The sequence below is a fragment of the Entelurus aequoreus genome, linkage group LG14 (genome assembly GCF_033978785.1).
Source record: "Entelurus aequoreus isolate RoL-2023_Sb linkage group LG14, RoL_Eaeq_v1.1, whole genome shotgun sequence".
In the NCBI taxonomy this organism is placed as follows: domain Eukaryota; kingdom Metazoa; phylum Chordata; class Actinopteri; order Syngnathiformes; family Syngnathidae; genus Entelurus; species Entelurus aequoreus.
The window spans coordinates 29,839,533-29,865,195 of NC_084744.1; the positions used below are offsets into that span (position 1 = coordinate 29,839,533).

At 41.8% G+C, this 25,663-nt stretch overlaps 2 protein-coding genes across 2 annotated transcripts in view; one reads left to right on the top strand and one right to left on the bottom strand.

The window, feature by feature from the left end:
• zbtb41 (zinc finger and BTB domain containing 41) overlaps nucleotides 1–11,034 on the bottom strand; it is a 41,566-nt gene extending 30,532 nt beyond the window's left edge. The window contains exon 1 of the mRNA XM_062069566.1: nucleotides 10,921–11,034. The gene's annotated coding sequence lies outside the window, so the exon portion shown is untranslated. The remainder of the gene's footprint in view (nucleotides 1–10,920) is intronic.
• Nucleotides 11,035–19,509: 8,475 nt separating this feature from the next.
• The window catches only part of LOC133664719 (protein crumbs homolog 1-like), a 43,739-nt gene continuing 37,585 nt past the window's right edge, over nucleotides 19,510–25,663 (top strand). The window contains exons 1-3 of the mRNA XM_062069568.1: nucleotides 19,510–19,651; nucleotides 19,753–20,679; nucleotides 23,500–24,050. Coding sequence (XP_061925552.1) covers nucleotides 19,603–19,651; nucleotides 19,753–20,679; nucleotides 23,500–24,050 — 1,527 coding nt within the window. The 5' untranslated portion in view covers nucleotides 19,510–19,602. The remainder of the gene's footprint in view (nucleotides 19,652–19,752; nucleotides 20,680–23,499; nucleotides 24,051–25,663) is intronic.

A 25,663-nucleotide genomic window follows, 5' to 3' on the forward strand; every position in this document is an offset into this window, starting at 1 on the left:
TAACAGTTTTGTTTAAAACGTCCATCCATCCATCCATCCATTTTACAATATAATTACAACACTTTATGTACATATTTATATACAGATTTGAACAATAAGTTATTCACTGAAATATATTTATTAATTGTAGTTCTTACAAAAAATATATCTTATAAAATATAAAAGCTAAAATGTCTCTTAAAGCTCTGCCCCTTTAATTAGTGCATACTAAATAATTTAACTTTAGCCTACTACTACAACCATATTATTTGCCAGCAACATAAAGTGAAACAGAGGCAGAGGTGTCCTGCCACAGTCAGTAACAAATAAACAGAAAACAGTAGTGGTCAAATACAAATAAGGCAACAAGAGAAGTATCCTACACTTCTCTTTTGTAAAGTAAATTTGAACAGCCTATATGGGCATCTACATCAACTATATGATTTGCCTGAGAAGCTGGACAGGACCAAAAAAATAAAAAATAAAATAAAATATATATATATATATATATATATTTTTTTTTTTTAATTTGTGGCGGACGTAATTCTTTCGTGGCGAAATAAATGACAAATAAATGAATGTGTGGGAAACACTGTTCCACTAATCAACCCTGATAAGGCACACCTGTGAAGTGAAAACCATTTCAGGTGACTACCTCTTGAAGCTCATGGAGAGAATGCCAAGAGTGGGCAAAGCAGTAATCAGAGCAAAGGGTGGCTATTTTCAAGAAACTAGGATATAAAACATATTTTCAGTTATTTTAACTTTTTTTTGTTAAGTATATAACTCCACATTCATAGTGTTGATGCCTTCAGTGACAATCTACAATGTAAATAGTCATGAAAATAAAAAAAACGCATTGAATGAGAAGGTGTGTCCAAACTTTTGGCATGTACTGTATGTTACAGAATCAACTTTAAACTCCTTTTATTTGTTTTTAAATGTCTAAACAACCTCACGCCAACATATCTCTCCGACCTCCTACAGCCTTACTGCCCCACCCGATCCCTAAGATCAGCCGATCAGCTGCTACTGACGGTCCCTGACACAAGGCTGAAGCTTAGAGGTGACAGAGCTTTCGCCGCTGCTGCTCCCAAGCTCTGGAACGACCTACCTCTGAGTGTTAGACAAGCCTCCCCTCTTCCTGTTTTTAAATCTCTCTTAAAAACATAGTTTTATTTCATGGCTTTTAACACTGACTGATATCCATCCTGCAATGGCGCCCCATAATACACCTGCTGTGAACCTGTTTTTATGTTTTATTAGGGTCCGCACAGGACCTTTTCAAAAGGAATCCCAAAGGGAGTCCTTTTGCAATGGGACGAAAGGACCCTATTGAAATTGTAAGGTTTTATTATTAGGGTCCGCACAGGACCTTTTCAAAAGGAATCCCAAAGGGAGTCCTTTTGCAATGGGACGAAAGGACCCTATTGAAATTGTAATGTTTTATTAGGGTCCGCACAGGACCTTTTCAAAAGGAATCCCAAAGGGAGTCCTTTTGCAATGGGACGAAAGGACCCTATTGAAATTGTAATGTTTTATTATACTTCTTTGTTTCTTCTTCCGCAGCTTTGCGCACTACTTCGCCCCCCTTAACATGCTTCAAAACTCACCAAATTTTTTACACACATCCAAAAAGTGTGCCAGCAGACTTTAGTCAAAAAACCAAACCCAAAAAATCCCAATTGCACTCTAGCGCCCCCTAGGTAGAAAACTGCCTCTAACTCCCACTAGGAAGGTCGTAGAGACATGAAACAAAAACCTGTATGTAGGTCTCAGTTAGACCTACAATTCATAATTTTACTTCTTCGGGCGAAAACCAACAGGAAGTTGGCAATTTCCCCTTCAAGACAAAAAATGACTAAAAACACTCATTTTTGATTTTTGAGCTGTAATTTGACCCCCTTAAAATACTTCAAAACTCACCAAAATTCGCACACACATCGGGACTGCGGGAAACTGCGATCTAAAAAAAAAACCGAATCCCAAAACTCAAAATTGTGCTCTACATAATTTTTGGGAAAAAAAGAGAAAAAACTGCTCCTCAGAGGAAAAATCTGACAAAACTGCTTGTAACTTCCGGTAGGAACGTCGTAGAGACATGAAAAAAATACCTCTATGTAGGTCTTGCCTGGACCTACATTTCATAGATTGACATCCTTCAGCAAAAATCAACAGGAAGTTTGCTATTTCTCCTTCAAACCATCATTTTTGTTACAACCGGTCACCAAACATCAAACATTATCTCCTCTGAGTGCGTTTGTCGTTTCGGCTTCAAACTGCTACAGGAGAGAGATTGAACCCTTCTGATTAAAAGTTGACGAAAGAGTGGTGATTAGTGCTACCGTTTTGATTTTACGCGCCTTCAAAGACCCGCAGCAGTAAAGTTGCTACGGTGCCAAAAATGACAACGAAACTGCGATTAGACCTTCTTTGGCCTCAATACACACAATAGCCTATAATGACAATGTGAACTCAGACACAACTTCCTCTAACTCCCAGTACCAATATCGTAGAGACACGAAACAAAAACCTCTATGTAGGTCTCACTCAGGACTACCACTGGACAAAAGTATTGGACACCTAGGACTAGCACCTGCCAGAAGGCGGACCCGACCAATGCTGCTTGCAGCTTTAATTATTATTATTCTTTGTTTCTTTCCTCTTCCGCTCCGTCGCGCACTACTTTGACCCCCTTAACATGCTTCAAAACTCACCAAATTTTTTACACACATCCAAAAAGTGTGCCAGATCAAGTTATTCAAATAACAAACCCCAAAAATCACATTTGCTCTCTAGCGCCCCCTAGGAAAAAAAAAAAAAAAACTGCCTGTAACTCCCACTAGGAAGGTCGTAGAGACATGAAACAAAAACCTGTATGTAGGTCTGCTCTAGACCTACAACTCATAATTGTATATCCTCGGGCGAAAATCAACAGGAAATTGGCAATTTACCATTTTTGACAAAAATGTCCTAAAAACACTGTTTTTTACATCTTTGACCTCTAATTTGACCCCCTTAAAATACTTCAAAACTCACCAAACTTCTCACACACATCGGGACTGGTAGAAATTGCGCTCTCAAAAAATAACCGAACCCCGAAACTCAAAATTGTGCTCTACAGCAATTTTTTTATAAAACTGACAAAAAACTGCTCCTCAGAGGAAAACTCTGACAAAACTGCTTGTAACTTCCGGTAGGAACGTCGTAGAGACATGAAACAAATACCTCTATGTAATACCTCTATATGTTTGTTATCTCCATTTCAAAACAACATTTTTGTACCAAACGGTCACCAAACATCAAACATTATCTCCTCTGAGCGCGTTTGTCGTTTCGGCTTCAAACTGCTACAGGAGACAGATTGAACCCTTCTGATTAAAAGTTGACGAAAGTGTGGTGATTAGTGCTACCGTTTTGATTTTACGCGCCTTCAAAGACCCGCAGCACTGATGCTGCTACGGTGCCAAAAATGACAACGAAACTGCAATTAGACCTTCTTTGGCCTCAATACACACAATAGCCTATAATGACAATGTGAACTCAGACACAACTTCCTCTAACTCCCAGTACCAATATCGTAGAGACACGAAACCAAAACCTCTATGTAGGTCTCACTCAGGACTACCACTGGACAAAAGTATTGGACACCTAGGACTAGCACCTGCCAGAAGGCGGACCCGACCAATGCTGCTTGCAGCTTTAATTAGGGTCCGCCCTGTACCCTGTACAAAGGACTCCCTCAGGGAGTCCTTTGTACTGGTTACAAAGGAACCTATTGTTATTGTAAGGTTTTATTATTATTCTTTATTATTTTTCCGCAGCTTTGCGCACTACTTTGCCCCCCTTAACATGCTTCAAAACTCACCAAATTTTTTGCACACATACAAAAACCTGCCCCCCCCACTTTAGTAAAACAACCAAACCCCACAAATACAAATTGCTCTCTAGCGCCCCCTAGGAAAAACCTAAAAACAAACTGCCTGTAACTCCCACTAGGAAGGTCGTAGAGACATGAAACAAAAACCTCTATGTAGGTCTGCTTTAGACCTACAACTCATAATTTCACATCCTCGGGCAAAAACCAACAGGAAGTTGGCAATTTCCCCTTCAAGACAAAAATGTACTAAAAAGACTGCTTTTTACGTCTTTGACCTCTAATTTGACCCCCTTAAAATACTTCAAAACTCACCAAAATTCGCACACACATCGGGACTGCGGGAAACTGCGATCTAAAAAAAAAAACCGAATCCCAAAACTCAAAATTGTGCTCTACATAATTTTTGGGAAAAAAAGAGAAAAAACTGCTCCTCAGAGGAAAACTCTGACAAAACTGCTTGTAACTTCCGGTAGGAACGTCGTAGAGACATGAAAAAAATACCTCTATGTAGGTCTTGCCTGGACCTACATTTCATAGATTGACATCCTTCAGCAAAAATCAACAGGAAGTTTGCTATTCCTCCTTCAAACCATCATTTTTGTTACAACCGGTCACCAAACATCAAACGTTATCTCCTCCGAGCGCGTTTGTCGTTTCGGCTTCAAACTGCTACAGGAGAGAGATTGAACCCTTCTGATTAAAAGTTGACGAAAGAGTGGTGATTAGTGCTACCGTTTTGATTTTACGCGCCTTCAAAGACCCGCAGCACTGATGCTGCTACGGTGCCAAAAATGACAACGAAACTGCAATTAGACCTTCTTTGGCCTCAATACACACAATAGCCTATAATGACAATGTGAACTCAGACACAACTTCCTCTAACTCCCAGTACCAATATCGTAGAGACACGAAACAAAAACCTCTATGTAGGTCTCACTCAGGACTACCACTGGACTAAAGTATTGGACACCTAGGACTAGCACCGGCCAAAAGGCGGACCCGACCAATGCTGCTTGTTATTATTATTATTCTTTATTATTATTCCGCAGCTTTGCGCACTACTAAGCCCCCCTTAACATGCTTCAAAACTCACCAAATTTGACATACACATTAAACCCCGGGTACAGCACACTTTAGTGGTAAAAAAAAATACCAAAAATCAACATTGCTCTCTAGCGCCCCCTAGGAAGAAAAATGCCTCTAACTCCCACTAGGAAGGTCGTAGAGACATGAAACAAAAACCTGTATGTAGGTCTCAGTTAGACCTACAATTCATAATTTCACTTCTTCGGGCGAAAACCAACAGGAAGTTGGCAATTTCCCCTTCAAGACAAAAAATGACTAAAAACACTCATTTTTGATTTTTGAGCTGTAATTTGACCCCCTTAAAATACTTCAAAACTCACCAAACTTCTCACACACATTGGGACTGGTGGAAACTGTGATCTAAAAAAAAAACCGAATCCCAAAACTCAAAATTGTGCTCTACATAATTTTTGAAAAAAAAAGAGAAAAAACTGCTCCTCAGAGGAAAACTCTGACAAAACTGCTTGTAACTTCCGGTAGGAACGTCGTAGAGACATGAAACAAATACCTCTATGTAGGTCTCATTTAGACCTACATTTCATACATTGACACCCTTCAGCAAAAATCAACAGGAAGTTTGTTATCTCCATTTCAAAACAACATTTTTGTACCAAACGGTCACCAAACATCAAACATTATCTCCTCTGAGCGCGTTTGTCGTTTCGGCTTCAAACTGCTACAGGAGAGAGATTGAACCCTTCTGATTAAAAGTTGACGAAAGTGTGGTGATTAGTGCTACCGTTTTGATTTTACGCGCCTTCAAAGACCCGCAGCACTGATGCTGCTACGGTGCCAAAAATGACAACGAAACTGCAATTAGACCTTCTTTGGCCTCAATACACACAATACCCTATAATGACAATGTGAACTCAGACACAACTTCCTCTAACTCCCAGTACCAATATCGTAGAGACACGAAACAAAAACCTCTATGTAGGTCTCACTCAGGACTACCACTGGACAAAAGTATTGGACACCTAGGACTAGCACCTGCCAGAAGGCGGACCCGACCAATGCTGCTTGCAGCTTTAATTTATTTTATTTTTTTATCGTGTTCTGTTTGTGTTGTGTTGTGTTTGCTCGGTACTCGTATTATCTTTTAACCTGCCCATTGTACAGCACTTTGGCTACCCCTGTGGTAAATTTTAAATGTGCTTTATAAATAAAGTTGATTTGATTTGATTTGATTTAAACACCACTACTCATAAACAGCACGAGCACGTGTGCCCACACTATTGACAACTCGGGGTGTAACAGTATTGTAGATACCGCGGTATAGTGGTTTCAAAGTTAACACAATAATCCCGTTGACCATGTGACGTGTGACGGTATCCAACGAAAACTTGGTGTGAAGTTTTTTTCTGGCGCTTTAGCTTTGGTCTGAAAATAAACTACATCTCCCAGAATCCTGTCTTGCCTCTGGTGAGGGCGGTCGCATTTTTTCCCTTGTTCTCCCTGCTTGCTCTCTTTGTTTTGTCCTGTCAACACTTTATTTGCGCTGTCCTCCAAATCTAAACATCAGACATGGAAATGATCAGCTGGACTCTCGACTCAATTGACAAAATCTTTTCGACGAGGAAAAGAGGTTCTGGGGAGCCTGGCTGCCCTGATGGAACCATTGATGCGGGGTACGTGAGAGATTCCTGGGATAAATGGAGAATCATGTGCCTCTCAGTCCTTTCCATCGAGGACGTGGAAGACATCTACCTATTTGGAACCGTGATCGCGGGGCACCTGCTGATTGGGCTGGGCATTGCTCGGGTGTATCGTCAAATTCGTAAGACGATGGCAGCCACTCAAGGAGCCCAAAGGCTGTTCGTCGCAATAGAAGGATTGGCCCGGGCTGTGAAATCACAGTCTGGGGCGATTTCTGAACTGAATCGCAAGATGGATCACATCATGGAAAAGCTGGTTGAAAGGGAAAAATTGGATATGAGGGCCGGCATGGAATTGTAATGTCTGCTCGCGGGAATACAAAATCATAATCTACGATTTGACTCCCTCGAATGGCCTTGATGCAACAACAGTAGCAGGCTGTTCTGAAAACATCCCCCCGAGGACTCCTCAATGATGGACGCTTTTGAACTCCCTCCCTCCTCAACGACACCTGGAGTTGAACTTTTGCTTGCATGCAGAACAACCCCAGGCTTATGGACACTACATCAACACACCCAAGACAATGGGCATATACACCCCCTCCCCCAACCCCCACCGCACGTCTTCACCACCGCTTGATTCCCCTTCGGGGTGATGGACGGCTGGCAGCGCTTTATAGCAGCAGGTCGACCTCCAACCCCCCCCCCCCCCCCCACCCCCCCCCCATCTGTTGCGAGTAGTCGTGATTATATGCAACATGTTTATGTGTGCATGGCATGGAGGTTTTTTCCCACTCTAGACTAGGCCCCCTTAGGAGCCCAGTCTAGATTGTATTTTTTTACTCATCTTTTTCCCCAGCGTTTTACCTTTTTCCCACCTTTTACGGGGCGCCTTTTGGCGACCCATCGGCGTTCCTGTTCTGTAACCCTGTACACTGTTTGTTTGTCTAATCTTGAACGTGTCTGTGCTGAAAACAAAGTTTCGTTGCAATGACAATAAAGTCCTATCCTATCCTCTGCACACGCCGTAAGCAAGAAGTGAAGTGTGTTCGTAGTAAATGAGAGGAATTGTATGGACAATTCCTGAAAAAGTCATCAAAATCAATCCATAACTGTTTGAGTTATGTTGCTAACAAACACGCAAACAAACACTGGCGAAAACTTAACCTCTTTGGCGGAGTTAAGGAAGTCAGCGTTCTGCAAAGCAAAGCGTACTTTTGTTCCGAGTGTTTCAAAGGCAACACAGAGCCACCAAGGAAATCACCAAAAGAAAATTACAGGAGTAAACTGAAAAACATATTGATAAATACTCAATCCATCCATCCATTTCCCATCGCTTATGTCACTCGATGTCGCGGGGGGGCTGGAGCCTATCTCGCTGCTCTCCGGCGAAAGGCGGCGTACACCTTGGACAAGGCACCCTCATATCTGCTGACCTCTCCTGGACCCAAAGTACAACTGCGGTCATCCGGAAGGCCCAGCGGAGACTGCACTTCCTGAAGGTGCTGAGGAAGAACAGACTGGAAAGGCAGCTAATGGTGACCTTCTATCGCTCGGCTGTCGAGAGCCTGCTGACGTACTGCATAACAGTGTGGTACGCCAGCTGCACTGAAGCAGACAAACAGGCGATTCAGAGGGTCATAAAGTCTGCACAAAAAATCATCGGCTGCCCCCTCCCCTCCCTGAAGAATTTACACAATCCCGCTGCCTCAACAGAGTAAAAAGCATCACCAAAGACAGCACCTGTTCAACCTGCTACCATCGGGCAGGCGCTACAGGTGCATCAGAGCCAGAACAAACAAGCTCAGAGACAGCTTCTTTCCCAGAGCTGTCACCATCTTGAACTCTAACTTTAAATAATAATTCACCCCTATACAATATCCTACCCTAATACCCTGCTGTGCAATATTACCCTTCGAGTGCAATACGTCCGACACTGATTGTTATTTATTACTCCGGTACTCTTGTCTTGTTCTGTATATTGTACAGTATTTTGTATTTCTATAGTGTTTTGTATATTGTACAGTATTTTGTATTTCTATAGTGTTTTGTATATTGTACAGGATTGCTTATTATTTTTATTGGATAGTAGTCTGTTTATTTCAATTGTTAGTTTTTTCTTTATTACCTTGTTGTGTAATTTATTTTTACCCCATATTTGTTCCCACTACCGCACCTTAAATTGGAGTCCTTAATCTCGTTATATGCAAATATAATGGCAATAAAGTCCATTCTATTCTATTCTTTCTATTCTATCCTATAAACTGTCACCCGGAAAATATGTTTATAGCCAGCGAAGCCAAACATCAGTTTGTGAGGTATTTACAGTATTAAAGGCCTACTGAAACCCACTACTACCGACCACGCAGTCTGTTTATATATCAATGATGAAATCTTAACATTGCAACACATGCCAATACGGCCGGGTTAACTTATAAAGTGCAATTTTAAATTTCCCGGGAAATATCCGGCTGAAAACGTCTTGGTATGATGACGTTTGCGTGTGACGTCACGTATTGAAAGGAAGTATTGGGACACCATTGTGTCCCAATACAAACAGCGTCTGTTTTCATCGAAAAATTCCACAGTATTCTGGACATCTGTGTTGGTGAATCTTTTGCAATTTGTTTAATGAACAATGGAGACAGCAAAGAAGAAAGCTGTAGGTGGGATCGGTGTATTAGCGGCTGGCTGCAGCAACACAACCAGGGGGACTTTAAATTGGATAGCAGACACGCTATCCGACGCCAGCCGCCGACCGCATCGATGATCGGGTGAAGTCATTCGTCGCGCCGTCGATCGCTGGAATGCAGGTGAGCACGGGTGTTGATGAGCAGATGAGGGCTGGCTGGCGTAGGTGGATAGCTAATGTTTTTAGCATAGCTCTGTGAGGTCCCGTAGCTAAGTTAGCTTCAATGGCGTCGTTACCAACAGCATTGTTAAGCTTCGCCAGGCTGGAAAGTATTAACCGTGTAGTTACAGGTCCATGGTTTAATGGTATTGTTAATTTTCTGTCTATTCTTCCAGTCAGAGGTTTATTTCTTTTGTTTCTATCTGCAGTTAAGCCCGATGCTATCACGTTAGCTCCGTAGCTAAAGTGCTTCGCCGATGTATTGTCGTGGAGATAAAAGTCACTGTGAATGTCCATTTCGCGTTCTCGACTCTCATTTTCAAGAGGATATAAAATACAAATCTGTAATCCACAATACAAATCCGTAATCCACAATACAAAAAGGAGAAAGTGTGGAATCCAATGAGCCCTTGTACCTAAGTTACGGTCAGAGCGAAAAAAGATGCGTCCTGCACTGCACTCTAGTCCTTCACTCTCACATTCCTCATCCACGAATCTTTCATCCTCGCTCAAATTAATGGGGTAATCATCGCTTTCTCGGTCCGAATCGCTCTAGCTGCTGGTGTAAACAATGGGGAAATGTGGGGAGCCTTTCAACGCTACTTCCGGTACAGGCAAAGCTTTTTTTTATCAGCGACCAAAAGTTGCGAACTTTATCGTCAATGTTCTCTACTAAATCCTTTCAGCAAAAATATGGCAATATCGCGAAATGATCAAGTATGACACAGAATGGATCTGCTATCCCCCGTTTAAATTTTAAAAAATATTTTCAGTAGGCCTTTAAACTGATATAAAAAAATGTTCACTGTGGAGGACAGTAAAGTGAACATTATTGTTTTACACTGGATGTTTACATTTACACTTTCAAGACACTCAACGGTAAGTTTTTTTTTTATATATACTGTATATTTGCTTGAAACAGTGGATGTCCCTGCACAAATATTTGCACTAAAAAAATACATGTCTGTAGTATGATTAGAACATTTTAGCATTATGTTTGTGTTCAATTACAGTAAGTGTGTTCATCCTAAACATACCCTCCCCATTTTTAAGTCTTATTTTTGGACATATACCAGAATAATATCGTACCGTGGCCTTAATACCGTGATAATATCGTGACGTGTGATTTTGATACATCCCTATTGACAACATTCGGTACCACCATCCATCCATTTCCTACCGCTTGTCCCCGCTGCTGTAAAAAGGACAACACCAGGTCCCATAGTAATGTGCATTAATCACATCACTTTATTCTACTCGTGTTTTTCAAGTAAACGATAACTCGCAGCGGAAACAAGTTACATCGGTCTGAATAAGACAATACATTAACGATTATTTATGAAATAAAAGCACATTATTGTGTGTCAAACAGCTGTGTTTGAACTGTACATTCCCTCCCCACCTTAAGGACCCCTAGCTCGCTATCAGGCACAGGCAAGGGCCCCCCTCTAAGGAGATGTTGACAAACGACCTCAACGCTATTGTGAACATTTGCGTAGAAATGGCTATTTTTTCGACAAAAAGCCTACCTTAAATAAAGTATCCGCGTTGACGAAGAGCCATGAAGTCGAAATATAAGACCAGTTGTGGGGAAAAAATTATCGTAGGAATAATCATTTCCGGTACGTCTGCAAGGCCTTTCCGCCCATTTTACCGACATCGTAACAAGCAGCTCACCGATTGGCTGGTTTAGAATTAAAATTCAAAACATTTTAAAAGCGTAATATTTAATATAATACATTGGGATATGATGTATTTTTATATACTTAAAGGTAATGTGTAATAATATAAATAAACTAAATCAGTCTCTAAAAACAAATAATAATAGCGACTAATCATGCGGAAGCGTGGACGGATGTTGAAGCGCTATGACTCTTGGGTAATGTAGTTTAAATATACTATCGAGCCCGTGGACATACATTGCCATCAGTTAAGTATTTATTTCTTATACTGTATAGAAAAATACTATTTTTTATTTATATCTTAGTTTGTTATTAGTGTCTTTACCTTGTTATTAATTTGCATTCTTGTTATCTGGCCATTGGAATATTTTAAAAAGGACTTATCCATACACTTGGGTAAAACAGAATCCATCCTGTTTGGGTCCCACATCAACCTCAAGAAAGTCAATGACTTCACCATAAAAGTGGGTGACATTGTTATCACCAGGAAAGATGAGGTCACCTACCTAGGTTCCATTCTAGAGGCTAACCTTTCCTGTGATAAAATGGCAACCAAGGTAATCAAAAAGGTTAACCAACGAACGAGATTTCTCTACAGAATCTCCTCTCTGGTCAACAAAAGCACCATGAGGATTCTGGCGGGAACTCTCGTTCAACCCTTTTTCGATTACGCATGCACCTCCTCAGGGCCGGCCCGTGGCATAGGCCGTATAGGCAAATGCTAAGGGCGCCGTCCATCAGGGGGCGCCACGCCAGTGCCACAAATGTCGGAGAAAAAAAAAAAGAAAAAAAAGTTGGTACTATTATTTCTAAATACAAAAAATAATCCCACGTTAATTAAAATGCAAAGTAAAGCCTATTTAATAGAAATATTATTTGTTACAACATTACGCCCCCCCCCCCCCCTCCCCCGCACGGTGCGCCCCCCTCCCTTCCCGAATCATGACTTTTTTTGGACGTCACCACATCAAAAAATCAACACAAGATGTCAAAACGGCCAAAACTGTCAGGTGCCCAGGGAAGAGAAAAGAAGAGGAGGAGAAACGAGAAAAAGACAGAGGTAGCAGGTATGTAACGTTAGCCTACATGAAATTATTTGTCTGTTACAGAATGTGATAGTAACCTGGCTTTTTAGCATTAAGCTAATGTTACATGATTCGGCAATTGCTAATCAATAAATAGCTAGTTCTGTTTTAATGTTGGGTTAATATTGTGGAGGGGGCTAAATTGTTATGGAAAATAATAATGTAACGTTAGGTAATTACAGTACTCCCACCTTACATTCCTCAGGGACATTTGTATTAGATCTTTTGAGCAGGTGTTTTTTGTTTACATTGTTATTGCCTTCTGGTTAGCATAACATAACATTCTCATATAATATGTTAATTTGCTTTCTTTAAGTAAAAAAAAAGGTCAAAGACAAAGCTATTCGGTTTCTTGTGAGTATATACACTTAACTGCAGATGTGGGGGGGCGCCACCTAAAATCTTGCCTAGGGCGCCAGATTGGTTAGGGCCAGACCTGCACCTCCTGGTACCCTAGCACCTCCAAAACCCTCAAATCTAAACTCCAAACATCTCAGAACAAGCTAGTCAGGTTACATCTAGACCTCCACCCCAGATCCCACCTCACTCCTACCCACTTCTCTAAAGTGGGCTGGCTCAAGGTGGAGGACAGAGTTAAACAACTTGCACTGAGCCTAGTCTATAAAATCCGCTACACCTCCCTGATACCGAAGTACATGTCAAACTACTTCCTTAACGTAAATGACCGCCATAACCACAACACCAGGGGGAGCTCCACTAACCACGTTAAACCCAGATTCCGAACTAACAAAGGTCTTAACTCATTCTCTTTCTATGCCACATCAATGTGGAATGTGCTCCCAACAGGTGTAAAAGAAAGGGCATCTCTATCCTCCTTCAAAACCGCAATAAAAGTTCACCTTCAGGCAGCTACAACCCTAAACTAACACCCTCCCCGGATTGCTAATTATCAATGTAAATAATCAAATGCAGATGCTTTTTCTTATGCCTTCTGATCGCTCTCTCTCTCTCTCTCTCTCTCTCTCTCTCTCTCTCTCTCTCTCTCTATGTCCACTACTTGATGTCCATATCCTACCCCCCCCCCCCTCCACACCCCTGATTGTAAATAATGTAAATAATTCATTGTGATTATCTTGTGTGATGACTGTATTATGATGATAGTATATATGATAGTATATATCTGTATCATGAATCAATTTAAGTGGACCCCGACTTAAACAAGTTGAAAAACTTATTCGGGTGTTACCATTTAGTGGTCAATTGTACGGAATATGTACTTCACTGTGCAACCTACTAATAAAAGTCTCAATCAAAACTCATTTAATTTATAATAGTATAGCATCAGTAACTTACAGCACAGCAAAAAAAGAAAAAAGAATGTCTTCAAAAGTGTATCAGACTATTTTCTGTTGGCTATCATCCATGCTTCCATAACATATACAAACCCCGTTTCCATATGAGTTGGGAAATTGTGTTAGATGTAAATAAAAACGGAATACAATGATTTTCAAATCCTTTTCAAGCTATATTCAATTGAATGCACTACAAAGACAACATATTTGATGTTCAAACTCATAAACTTTTTTTTTTTTTTTGCAAATAATAATTAACTTAGAATTTCATGTCTGCAACACGTGCCAAAGTAGTTGGGAAAGGGCATGCTCACCACTGTGTTACAAGGCCTTTCCTTTTAACAACACTCAGTAAAGGTTTGGGAACTGAGGAGACACATTTTTGAAGCTTCTCAGGTGGAATTCTTTCCCATTCTTGCTTGAAGTACAGCTTAAGTTGTTCAACAGTCCGGGGGTCTCTGTTGTGCTATTTTAGGCTTCATAATGCGCCACACATTTTCAATGGGAGACAGGTCTGGACTACAGGCAGGCCAGTCTAGTACCCACACTCTTTTACTATGAAGCCACGTTGATGTAACACGCGACTTGGCATTGTCTTGCTGAAATAAGCAGGGGCGTCCATGGTAACGTTGCTTGGATGGCAACATGTGTTGCTCCAAAACCTGTATGTACCTTTCAGCATTAATGGCGCCTTCACAGATGTGTAAGTTACCCATGTCTTGGGCACTAATACACCCCCATACCATCAAACATGCTGGCTTTTACACTTTGCGCCTAGAACAATCTGGATGGTTCTTTTCCTCTTTGGTCCGGAAGACACGATGTCCACAGTTTCCAAAAACAATTTGAAATGTGGACTCGTCAGACCACAGAACACTTTTCCACTTTGTATCAGTCCATCTTAGATGAGCTCAGGTCCAGCAAAGCCGACGGCGTTTCTGGGTGTTGTTGATAAACGGTTTTCGCCTTGCATAGGAGAGTTTTAACTTGCACTTACAGATGTAGCGACCAACTGTAGTTACTGACAGTGGGTTTCTGAAGTGTTCCTGAGCCCATGTGGTGGTATCCTTTACACACTGATGTCGCTTGTTGATGCAGTACAGCCTGAGGGATGGAAGGTCACGGGCTTAGCTGCTTACGTGCAGTGATTTCTCCAGATTCTCTGAACCCTTTGATGATATTACGGAGCGTAGATGGTGAAATCCCTAAATTCCTTGCAATAGCTGGCTGAGAAAGGTTTTTCTTAAACTGTTCAACAATTTGCTCACGCATTTGTTGACAAAGTGGTGACCCTCGCCCCATCCTTGTTTGTGAATGACTGAGCATTTCATGGAATCTACTTTTATACCCAATCATGGCACCCACCTGTTCCCAATTAGCCTGTTCACCTGTGGGATGTTCCAAATAAGTGTTTGATGAGCATTCCTCAACTTTATCAGTATTTATTGCCACCTTTCCCAACTTCTTTGTTACGTGTTGCTGGCATCAAATTCTAAAGTTAATGATTATTTGCAAAAAAAAAAAAATGTTTATGAGTTTGAACATCAAATATGTTGTCTTTGTAGCATATTCAACTGAATATGGGTTGAAAAGGATTTGCAAATCATTGTATTCCGTTTATATTTACATCTAACACAATTTCCCAACTCATATGGAAACGGGGTTTGTACTTCCCAAATTAGAGGAAATGACCTCATTTGCCTTTTGAAGTCCTGCAGGCCTCATGCCAACAAGATACTCTGCCAAGTACTTAGTCAGCCAAGTCAAGACTCATGTAAAAGTGCACGTTGCATGCATGTCCACGTGCATTCATGTCCGTGTTTCTGGATGGAAACCAATGGAACTATACCGTGAATGATGATAAAATACTCTGAAGTAATGAAAAGCACATACAGTACATGTGCATCCTCATAGAAATAAGTGTATGTGGTTTTGTTATGTAAATACACTATATTGACAAAAGTATGCCTTGACTCACATATGAACTTGAAGTGGCATCCCATTCCTAACCCATAGGGTTCAATATGATGCCGGTCCACCTTTTGCAGCTATTACAGCTTCAAATCTCTTCTGGGAAGGCTGTTCGCAAGGTTGCGGAGTGTGTTTATATATATATATATATATATATATATATATATATATATATATATATATATATATATATATATATATATATATATATTCCAAAAGCGCAGTGGTGAGGTCACACACTGATGTTGGTGGAGAAGGCCTGGCTCTCAGTCTCTGTTCTAATTCATCCCAAAGGTGTTCTATCGGGTTCAGGTCAGGACTCTGTGCATGCCAGTCAAATTCATCCACACCAGACTCTGTCATCCATGTCTTTATGGACCTTGCGTTGTGCACTGGTGTACAGTCATGTTGGAAGAGGAAGGGGCCCGCTCCAAACTGTTCCCACAAGGTTGAGAGCATGGAATTGTCCAAAATGTTTTGGTATCCTGGAGCATTCAAAGTTCCTTTCACTGGAACTAAGGGGCCAAGCCCAACTCCTGGAAAAACAACCCCACACCATAATTCCTCCTCCACCAAATTTCACACTTGGCACAATGCAGTCCGGAATGTAGCGTTCTCCTGGCAACCTCCAAACCCAGACTCTTCCATCAGATTGCCAGATGGAAAAGCGGGATTCATCACTCCAGAGAACGCGTCTCCACTGCTCTAGAGTCCAGTGGCGACATCCGACGCTTTGCGTCGGTTTGGACTTGGTGATGTATGGCTTAGATGCAGCTGCTCGGCCATGGAAACCCATTCCATGAAGCTCTCTGCGTACTGTACGTGGGCTAATTGGAAGGTCACATGAAGTTTGGAGCTCTGTCGCAACTAACTGTGCAGAAAGTCTTTGCACTATGCGCTTCAGCATCCGCTGACCCCTCTCTGTCAGTTTACGTGGCCTACCACTGGGTGGCTGAGTTGCTGTTGTTCCCAAACTTCTCAATTTTCTTATAATAAAGCCTACAGTTGACTTTGGAATATTCAGGAGCGAGGAAATTTCACGACTGGATTTATTGCACAGGTGGCATCCTATGACAGTTCCACGCTGGAAATCACTGAGAGCGGCCCATTCTTTCACAAATGTTTGTAGAAACAGTCTCCATGCCTAAGTGCTTGATTTTATACACCTGTGATTAGGACACTAGGGATGGGCGATACCACACTTTTAGGATTCGATACGATACCGATACTTTTTCTTGCATTTTCATCGATACCGATACCGATACCATTAATTTCTTATTGGCAATTTTTGTCAGTCAAAAATATTATTACTATTATTATTTAAGACAAATCACAAGACAAATACAGACCATTTATACCACATGTATTATGGTCAATATATAATAAAATTAAAATTAAAATAAATAACAAATATGAAAAATAAATTAAATATTATATATAATAATAATTATATATTATATATAATAATAATTAGATATTAGGGCTTTCCAATTAACTGTCAAATTCGAATCGCAAGAAGCTGCAGTTATTTTTTAAAGTTTGTGATATAATTAGCAATTAATGAAATATGAAATAGGCTAATGTTTTCGAAATGTAAGAAATCATGTTACAGATTAAAACCAAAATCACATTCAATCATATATTTCAAGATTTTCTTGGAAAAAAATAAAACTGTAATGCAAAGATGAAGAATCTCCAAATTGTATTTATTTCTTATCTTGTTTTAAATACTCAAGCAATTTTCAACTAACAGTAAATTCCCCTGTGTGGAAATTATTTGAATTTAGGATAACCATTTAAACAAAAATATTCAGTAAACATTACTAAAAAAAAACAAAAAACAATGCCTGTTTTAAGTCAACAATTGGACAACACTGGATATGCCTGGCTGCATCGCTGTCGGCTGGCTGTGTGTGTGTTGCACGTTGACCACGCTCATTCTCTGTCTCCTGTGACGTGACTGGGCCAGCTCTATACTCTGCCAGGTACAGGGGTGTCCCAGCACATAGTAAGTAAAGTAAGTCATCAAAAACATCTGAAAGTGATGCTTGCACCCCCCACACGCCGTTTTTTGGTTTATATCGATACTTTTTTCAGAAAAGTGATGCCAAATGAGTAGCGTGTGAGTATCGATATATCGATACCACAGGATCGATACGCACATCCCTATAGGACACCTGATTCTCATCATTTGGATGGGTGGCCAAATACAAACCCCGTTCCCATATGAGTTGGGGAATTGTGTTAGATGTAAATATAAACGGAATACAATGATTTGCAAATCATTTTCAACCCATATTCAGTTGAATATGCTACAAAGACAACATATTTGATGTTCAAAGTGATAAACATTTTTTTTTTTTGCAAATAATCATTAACTTTAGAATTTGATGCCAGCAACACGTGCCAAAGAAGTTGGGAAAGGTGGCAATAAATACTGATAAAGTTGAGGAATGCTCATCAAACACTTATTTGGAACATCCCACAGGTGAGCAGGCAAATTGGGAACAGGTGGGTGCCATGATTGGGTATAAAAGTAGATTCCATGAAATGCTCAGTCATTCACAAACAAGGATGGGGCGAAGGTCAACACTTTGTCAACAAATGCGTGAGCAAATTGTTGAACAGTTTAAGAAAAACCTTTCTCAGCCAGCTATTGCAAGGAATTTAGGGATTTCACCATCTACGCTCCGTAATATCATCAAAGGGTTCAGAGAATCTGGAGAAATCCCTGCACGTAAGCAGCTAAGCCCGTGACCTTCCATCACTCAGGCTGTACTGCATCAACAAGCGACATCAGTGTGTAAAGGATATCACCACATGGGCTCAGGAACACTTCAGAAACCCACTGTCAGTAACTACAGTTGGTCGCTACATCTGTAAGTGCAAGTCAAAACTCTCCTATGCAGGGCGAAAACCGTTTATCAACAACACCCAGAAACGCCGTCGGCTTCGCTGGGTCTGAGCTCATCTAAGATGGACTGATACAAAGTGGAAAAGTGTTCTGTGGTCTGACGAGTCCACATTTCAAATTGTTTTTGGAAACTGTGGACGTCGTGTCCTCCGGACCAAAGAGGAAAAGAACCATCTGGATTGTTTTAGGCGCAAAGTTAAAAAGCCAGCATGTGTGATGGTATGGGGGTGTATTAGTGCCCAAGACATGGGTAACTTACACATCTGTGAAGGCGCCATTAATGCTGAAAGGTACATACAGGTTTTGGAGCAACATATGTTGCCATCCAAGCAACTTTACCATGGACGCCCCTGCTTATTTCAACAAGACAATGCCAAGCCACGTGTTACATCGACGTGGCTTCATAGTAAAAGAGTGCGGGTACTAGACTGGCCTGCTTGTAGTCCAGACCTGTCTCCCATTGAAAATGTGTGGTGCATTATGAAGCCTAAAACACCACAACAGAGACCCCCGGACTGTTGAACAACTTAAGCTGTACATCAAGCAAGAATGGGAAAGAATTCCACCTGAGAAGCTTCAAAAATGTGTCTGCTCAGTTCCCAAACGTTTACTGAGTGTTGTTAAAAGGAAAGGCCATGTAACACAGTGGTGAACATGCCCTTTCCCAACTTCTTTGTCACGTGTTGCTGGCATCAAATTCCAAAGTTAATGATTATTTGCACAAAAAAAAACATTTATCAGTTTGAACATCAAATATCTTGTCTTTGTAGTGCATTCAATTGAATATGGGTTGAAAAGGATTTGCAAATCATTGTATTCCGTTTATATTTACATCTAACACAATTTCCCAACTCATATGGAAACGGGGTTTATACTTTTGACAATATGGTGTATGTATTGGTTAAATAAGGGGACTTAATATGTGGAGGGTTTTTTTTTTTGTTGGTTTTCTGAGCTGAATTACATTACAACGAAACCTTTTCCTCTGATTTTTCTGCGGAGAAAGTTTCAAAAATGATCTCCCTGGCTGGAGTTGCCCACTCGCCAATACCATTACAGTGCAAGGCACGATAAGTGCATTAGCTTAATCCCTCCAATCTTGGCTTGTGACAACACAAGCGTGTCCGTGAGCGTGTCTTGAAGCAGAGCTGAAGATGGAGGCGCACACACCGGAGTCCCTCATGCTTGATGTGAAATGAAGAGATTTGCCAATATCTAAATCATTTCGGAGGATTTGACAAGGACAATGTTGAAATTCGTCGTGCATGTTTGGATTTTATGGTGGCTTTCTGAAGGTATATGACAGAGCCATTTACTCAGTTATTGTTGAATTGTATTTGGATACATGAAAGCATCTTGCTATGTTTCAAATTGTGCATTCTTCTTGCGTTTCTAGGGGTTTTCTCGGACATTTGTGGACAGAAGCCATGCCAAAATGGCGGCGTATGCGAGAGTCATGTCGGAGGTTTCAGGTGCCTTTGCTCCCAGCGAAGCGTCAATGGAAGTCTGTACGGTGGGGACACCTGCAATGTTGCACTTCGGGGCTGTGATGACAACCAGTGTCAAAGTGGTGGACTGTGCTCCCCGGCACTTGTCAATGGAGAACACACTTACACATGCATATGCTTTTCTGGCTTTGTGGGGTCCAAATGCCAGACCTCCACTGTGTTTTCCTTTGAGAGCCAAGGTTACATGTATATAGAGACTCAATTTGTAGACCCGGTATCCCCTCTAAATGTCACACTCAGCTTTCGGACGGAAAGACCTGTCGGTACCCTTCTGCAGCGCAGAGTGGCCGACCTGCTCTTGAGCGTTGAGCTACTGGATGGACATCTTAGCCTCCGCAGCCTCAGAGATCAAGGATCCAGCACCCTGGTTCAGGAGTTGCCGGCGTATATTTCCAACAACGAATGGCACACGGTGGAGGCGTCACTTGGCGGCGTGGTCAGCTTTATCAGGCTCCTCTGTACTGAGGGAAACTGCACCGGGGACACCAGCACTGAGGTCCAAGTTCTGGAGCCTGCATCTTCTCTCCCCCAGCCCGGGACGGTCCGTCAAAGCCTCTTCATCGGAGCACACAGAGCCGAGCCCTCACACGCTTTTGTGGGCTGCTTCAGAGATGTGTTTGTGGAGTCCCACCTGGCGGTGCCGGTTGCGTCGCTGACAGATTCTGAGAGCCAGGTGAACGTCACCGCGGGATGCAATGATCGGGACAAATGCGACGACAGCCCCTGCCAGAACCGGGGGCGCTGTGTGAGCCAGGGATGGAGGAGTTACGAGTGCGAGTGCCATAGACCTTATGAGGGCTACAACTGTGCGGAGGGTAAGAATGACCACAATCATTCAAATGATTCATGCATTTCCTGGTAGCTAAACACCAACCGTTTGTATTACAGTATGAGACAATACTGGAAAACTGAAATATGCTAGAGTAGTGTTCCCAAAGCACATAGTTGGGAAATTGTGTTAGATGTAAATATAAACAGAATACAATGATTTGGCCGGGGTGGCGGGGCTCTCCCTTAGAGATAGGGTGAAAAGCTCTGCCATCCGGGGGGAGCTCAAAGTAAAGCCGCTGCTCCTCCACATCGAGAGGAGCCAGATGAGGTGGTTCGGGCATCTGGTCAGGATGCCACCCGAACGCCTCCCTAGGGAGGTGTTTAGGGCACGTCCGACTGGTAGGAGGCCACGGGGAAGACCCAGGACACGTTGGGAAGACTATGTCTCCCGGCTGGCCTGGGAACGCCTCGGGATCCCCCGGGAGGAGCTGGACGAAGTGGATGGGGAGAGGGAAGTCTGGGTTTCCCTGCTTAAGCTGCTGCCCCCGCGACCCGACCTCGGATAAGCGGAAGAAGATGGATGGATGGATGGATGGACAGTGATTTGGAAATCCTTTTCAACCCATATTCAGTTGAATATGCTATAAAGACAACATATTTGATGTTCAAACTGATAAACATTTTTTTTTTTTTGCAAATAATCATTAACTTTAGAATTTGATGCCAGCAACACGTGACAAAGAAGTTGGGAAAGGTGGCAATAAATACTGATAAAGTTGAGGAATGCTCATCAAACACTTATTTGGAACATCCCACAGGTGAACATTCAAATTGGGAACAGGTGGGTGCCATGATTGGGTATAAAAGTAGATTCCATGAAATGCTCAGTCATTCACAAACAAGGATGGGGCGAGGGTCACCACTTTGTCAACAAATGCGTGAGCAAATTGTTGAACAGTTTAAGAAAAACCTTTCTCAACCAGCTATTGCAAGGAATTTAGGGATTTCACCATCTACGCTCCGTAATATCATCAAAGGGTTCAGAGAATCTGGAGAAATCACTGCACGTGAGCAGCTAAGCCCGTGACCTTCCATCCCTCAGGCTGTACTGCATCAACAAGTGACATCAGTGTGTAAAGGATATCACCACATGGGCTCAGGAACACTTCAGAAAACCACTGTCAGTAACTACAGTTGGTCGCTACATCTGTAAGTGCAAGTTAAAACTCTCCAATGCAAGGTGAAAACCGTTTATCAACAACACCCAGAAACGCCGTCGGCTTCGCGGGGCCTGAGCTCATCTAAGATGGACTGATACAAAGTGAAAAAATGTTCTGTGGTCTGACGAGTCCACATTTCAAATTTTTTTTGGAAACTGTGGACCTCGTGTCCTCCGGACCAAAGAGGAAAAGAACCATCCGGATTGTTATAGGCGCAAAGTGTAAAAGCCAGCATGTGTGATGGTATGGGGGTGTATTAGTGCCCAAGACATGGGTAACTTACACATCTGTGAAGGCGCCATTAATGCTGAAAGGTACATACAGGTTTTGGAGCAACATATGTTGCCATCCAAGCAACGTTACCATGGACGCCCCTGCTTATTTCAGCAAGTCAATGCCAAGCCACGTGTTACATCAACGTGGCTTCATAGTAAAAGAGTGCGGGTACTAGACTGGCCTGCCTGTAGTCCAGACCTGTCTCCCATTGAAAATGTGTGGCGCATTATGAAGCCTAAAACACCACAACGGAGACCCCCGGACTGTTGAACAACTTAAGCTGTACATCAAGCAAGAATGGGAAAGAATTCCACCTGAGAAGCTTCAAAAATGTGTCTCCTCAGTTCCCAAACGTTTACTGAGTGTTGTTAAAAGGAAAGGCCATGTAACACAGTGGTGAACATGCCCTTTCCCAACTACTTTGGCACGTGTTGCAGCCATGAAATTCTAAGTTAATTATTATTTGCAAAAAAAAAAAAAAAAGTTTATGTGTTTGAACATCAAATATGTTGTCTTTGTAGTGCATTCAACTGAATATGGGTTGAAAAGGATTTGCAAATCATTGTATTCCGTTTATATTTACATCGAACACAATTTCCCAACTCATATGGAAACGGGGTTTGTACATACAGCTAGCCTAAATAGCATGTTAGCATCGACTAGCTTGCATTCATGCACTGACCAAGTATGCCTGATTAGCACTCCACACAAGTCAATAACATCAACAGAGCTCACCTTTGTGCATTCACGCACAGCATAAAACATTTGGTGGACAAAACGAGACAAAGGAGGAGTGGCATAAAACACGTCTTTCTTTGGCATCGTTGAAGAAACTTACACGTCAACAAACCGCGGTGTGTTCAAGGACCGGCAAAATTAGCAGGACAGGAGAATCATGTTTAGTATAAACAATGGGATTTCTAACAATTAAGGAGGTTTGTGTCATGTTGTCCGTCCTACAGAAACATAATTAAAACAAAAATATATTTTTCTCTTTTCATACATTTTTTAAAAAAGCTCCAGGGAGCCACTAAGGCGGGGCTAAAGACTAGAGCCGCAGGTTGCAGACCTGGTCTAAGCTCCATTAATGAGTGCAAATGTCATTGTAACCCAAAAAGATTAGTAATGTTTGAGGAATGACTTTGGAAACTTTAGGTAAGTGAAGTCTAGACTCACTCGTGTTAGTCAGCAGACTTGAAAGGGGGCTTAAAGGTAGAAATAGTACACACGTGCAATGAGGATCCCTTTAGAGAACACCTGGGCTAAAGATTTGCAAAATGTGAGTTCCATTAGCTTACCTGGACTAAGTTAGGGAGTCTTACCGAGTCACGCCATGTGCATCTAAGATCTACTTTGTTACTTCCACAGAATATGTGACCGCCAGGTTCGGGAGCAAAGACCTGGACAGCTACGCCATCTTTTCCTTAGAAGACCATCCAGGTGCCACTTTGACTGTATCCATGTTTATTCGGACCAGGCAAGCCGGTGGTCTACTCCTGGTCTTGGCCAACAGCACCAGTCAGTACCTCCGCCTGTGGCTGGAGCAGGGCAGGGTCAAAGTTCAAGTCAACAACTTTGAGACCCTGGTCGGCCAAAGCCTGGTCAGCGACGCCCATTTTCATCTGGTGACCGTCAAGCTGGATGGACTCCAGGCAACGTTGATCCAGTCTGCCCAAAGCCAAGGGACCGTACCCATAAGGCCCATTTGGTCCAGTCACGGGGATCAGGTCTTCGTGGGTGGACTAGCAGACTCCAGGGCCTCTGCGACTTTTGGAGGATATTTCAAGGGCTGCGTTCAAGATCTTAGGATTAACAATAGACGCTTGCAGTTTTATTCCATAAAGACAACAGTGGAATCTCACAAATTGGAGCAGCTGACTAGTGTTGCACGAGGATGCAGCACCGACAACACCTGTGCAGTAAGTTACTTGGCACACTCAGCAGACACACTACATATATATATATATATATATATATATATATATATATATATATATATATATATATATATATATATATATACATACAAACCCCGTTTCCATATGAGTTGGGAAATTGTGTTAGATGTAAATATAAACGGAATACAATGATTTGCAAATCCTTTTCAACCCATATTCAATTGAATGCACTACAAAGACAACATATTTGATGTTCAAACTCATAAACTTGTAACACGTGGCTTGGCATTGTCTTGCTGAAATAAGCAGGGGCGTCCATTGTAACGTTGCTTGGATGGCAACCATATGTTGCTCCAAAACCTGTATGTACCTTTCAGCATCAATGGTGCCTTCACAGATGTGTAAGTTACCCATGTCTTGGGCACTAATACACCCCCATACCATCACACATGCTGGCTTTTACACTTTGCGCCTATAACAATCCGGATGGTTCTTTTCCTCTTTGGTCCGGAGGACACGACGTCCACAGTTTCCAAAAACAATGTGAAATGTGGACTCGTCAGACCACAGAACACTTTTCCACTTTGTATCAGTCCATCTTAGATGAGCTCAGGCCCAGCCAAGCCGACGGCGTTTCTGGGTGTTGTTGATAAACGGTTTTCGCCTTGCATAGGAGAGTTTTAACTTGCACTTACAGATGTAGCGACCAACTGTAGTTACTGACAGTGGGTTTCTGAAGTGTTCCTGAGCCCATGTGGTGATATCCTTTACACACTGATGTCACTTGTTGATGCAGTACAGCCTGAGGGATGGAAGGTCACGGGCTTAGCTGCTTACCTGCAGTGATTTCTCCAGATTCTCTGAACCCTTTGATGATATTACGGAGCGTAGATGGTGAAATCCCTAAATTCCTTGCAATAGCTGGCTGAGAAAGGTTTTTCTTAAACTGTTCAACAATTTTCTCACGCATTTGTTGACAAAGTGGTGACCCTCGCCCCATCCTTGTTTGTGAATGACTGAGCATTTTTTGGGAAGCTGTTTTTATACCCAATCATGGCACCCACCTGTTCCCAATTTGCCTGTTCACCTGTGGGATGTTCCAAATAAGTGTTTGATGAGCATTCCTCAACTTTATCAGTATTTATTGCCGCCTTTCCCAACTTCTTTGTCACGTGTTGCTGGCATCAAATTCTAAAGTTAATGATTATTTGCAAAAAAAAAAAAAGTTGATCAGTTTGAACATCAAATATGTTGTCTTTGTAGCGCATTCAACTGAATATGGGTTGAAAAGGATTTGCAAGTCATTGTATTCCGTTTATATTTACATCTAACACAATTTCCCAACTCATATGGAAACTGGGTTTGTATATATACAGTACCATGGACAGCGGCGGTGACTTTTCGTCCTACAAGCTGCGCTGACTGCACCTGCTCCCACATATGTATATATATATATATACACTACCGTTCAAAAGTTTGGGGTCACATTGAAATGTCCTTATTTTTGAAGGAAAAGCACTGTACTTTTCAATGAAGATAACTTTAAACTAGTCTTAACTTTAAAGAAATACACTCTATACATTGCTAATGTGGTAAATGACTATTCTAGCTGCAAATGTCTGGTTTTTGGTGCA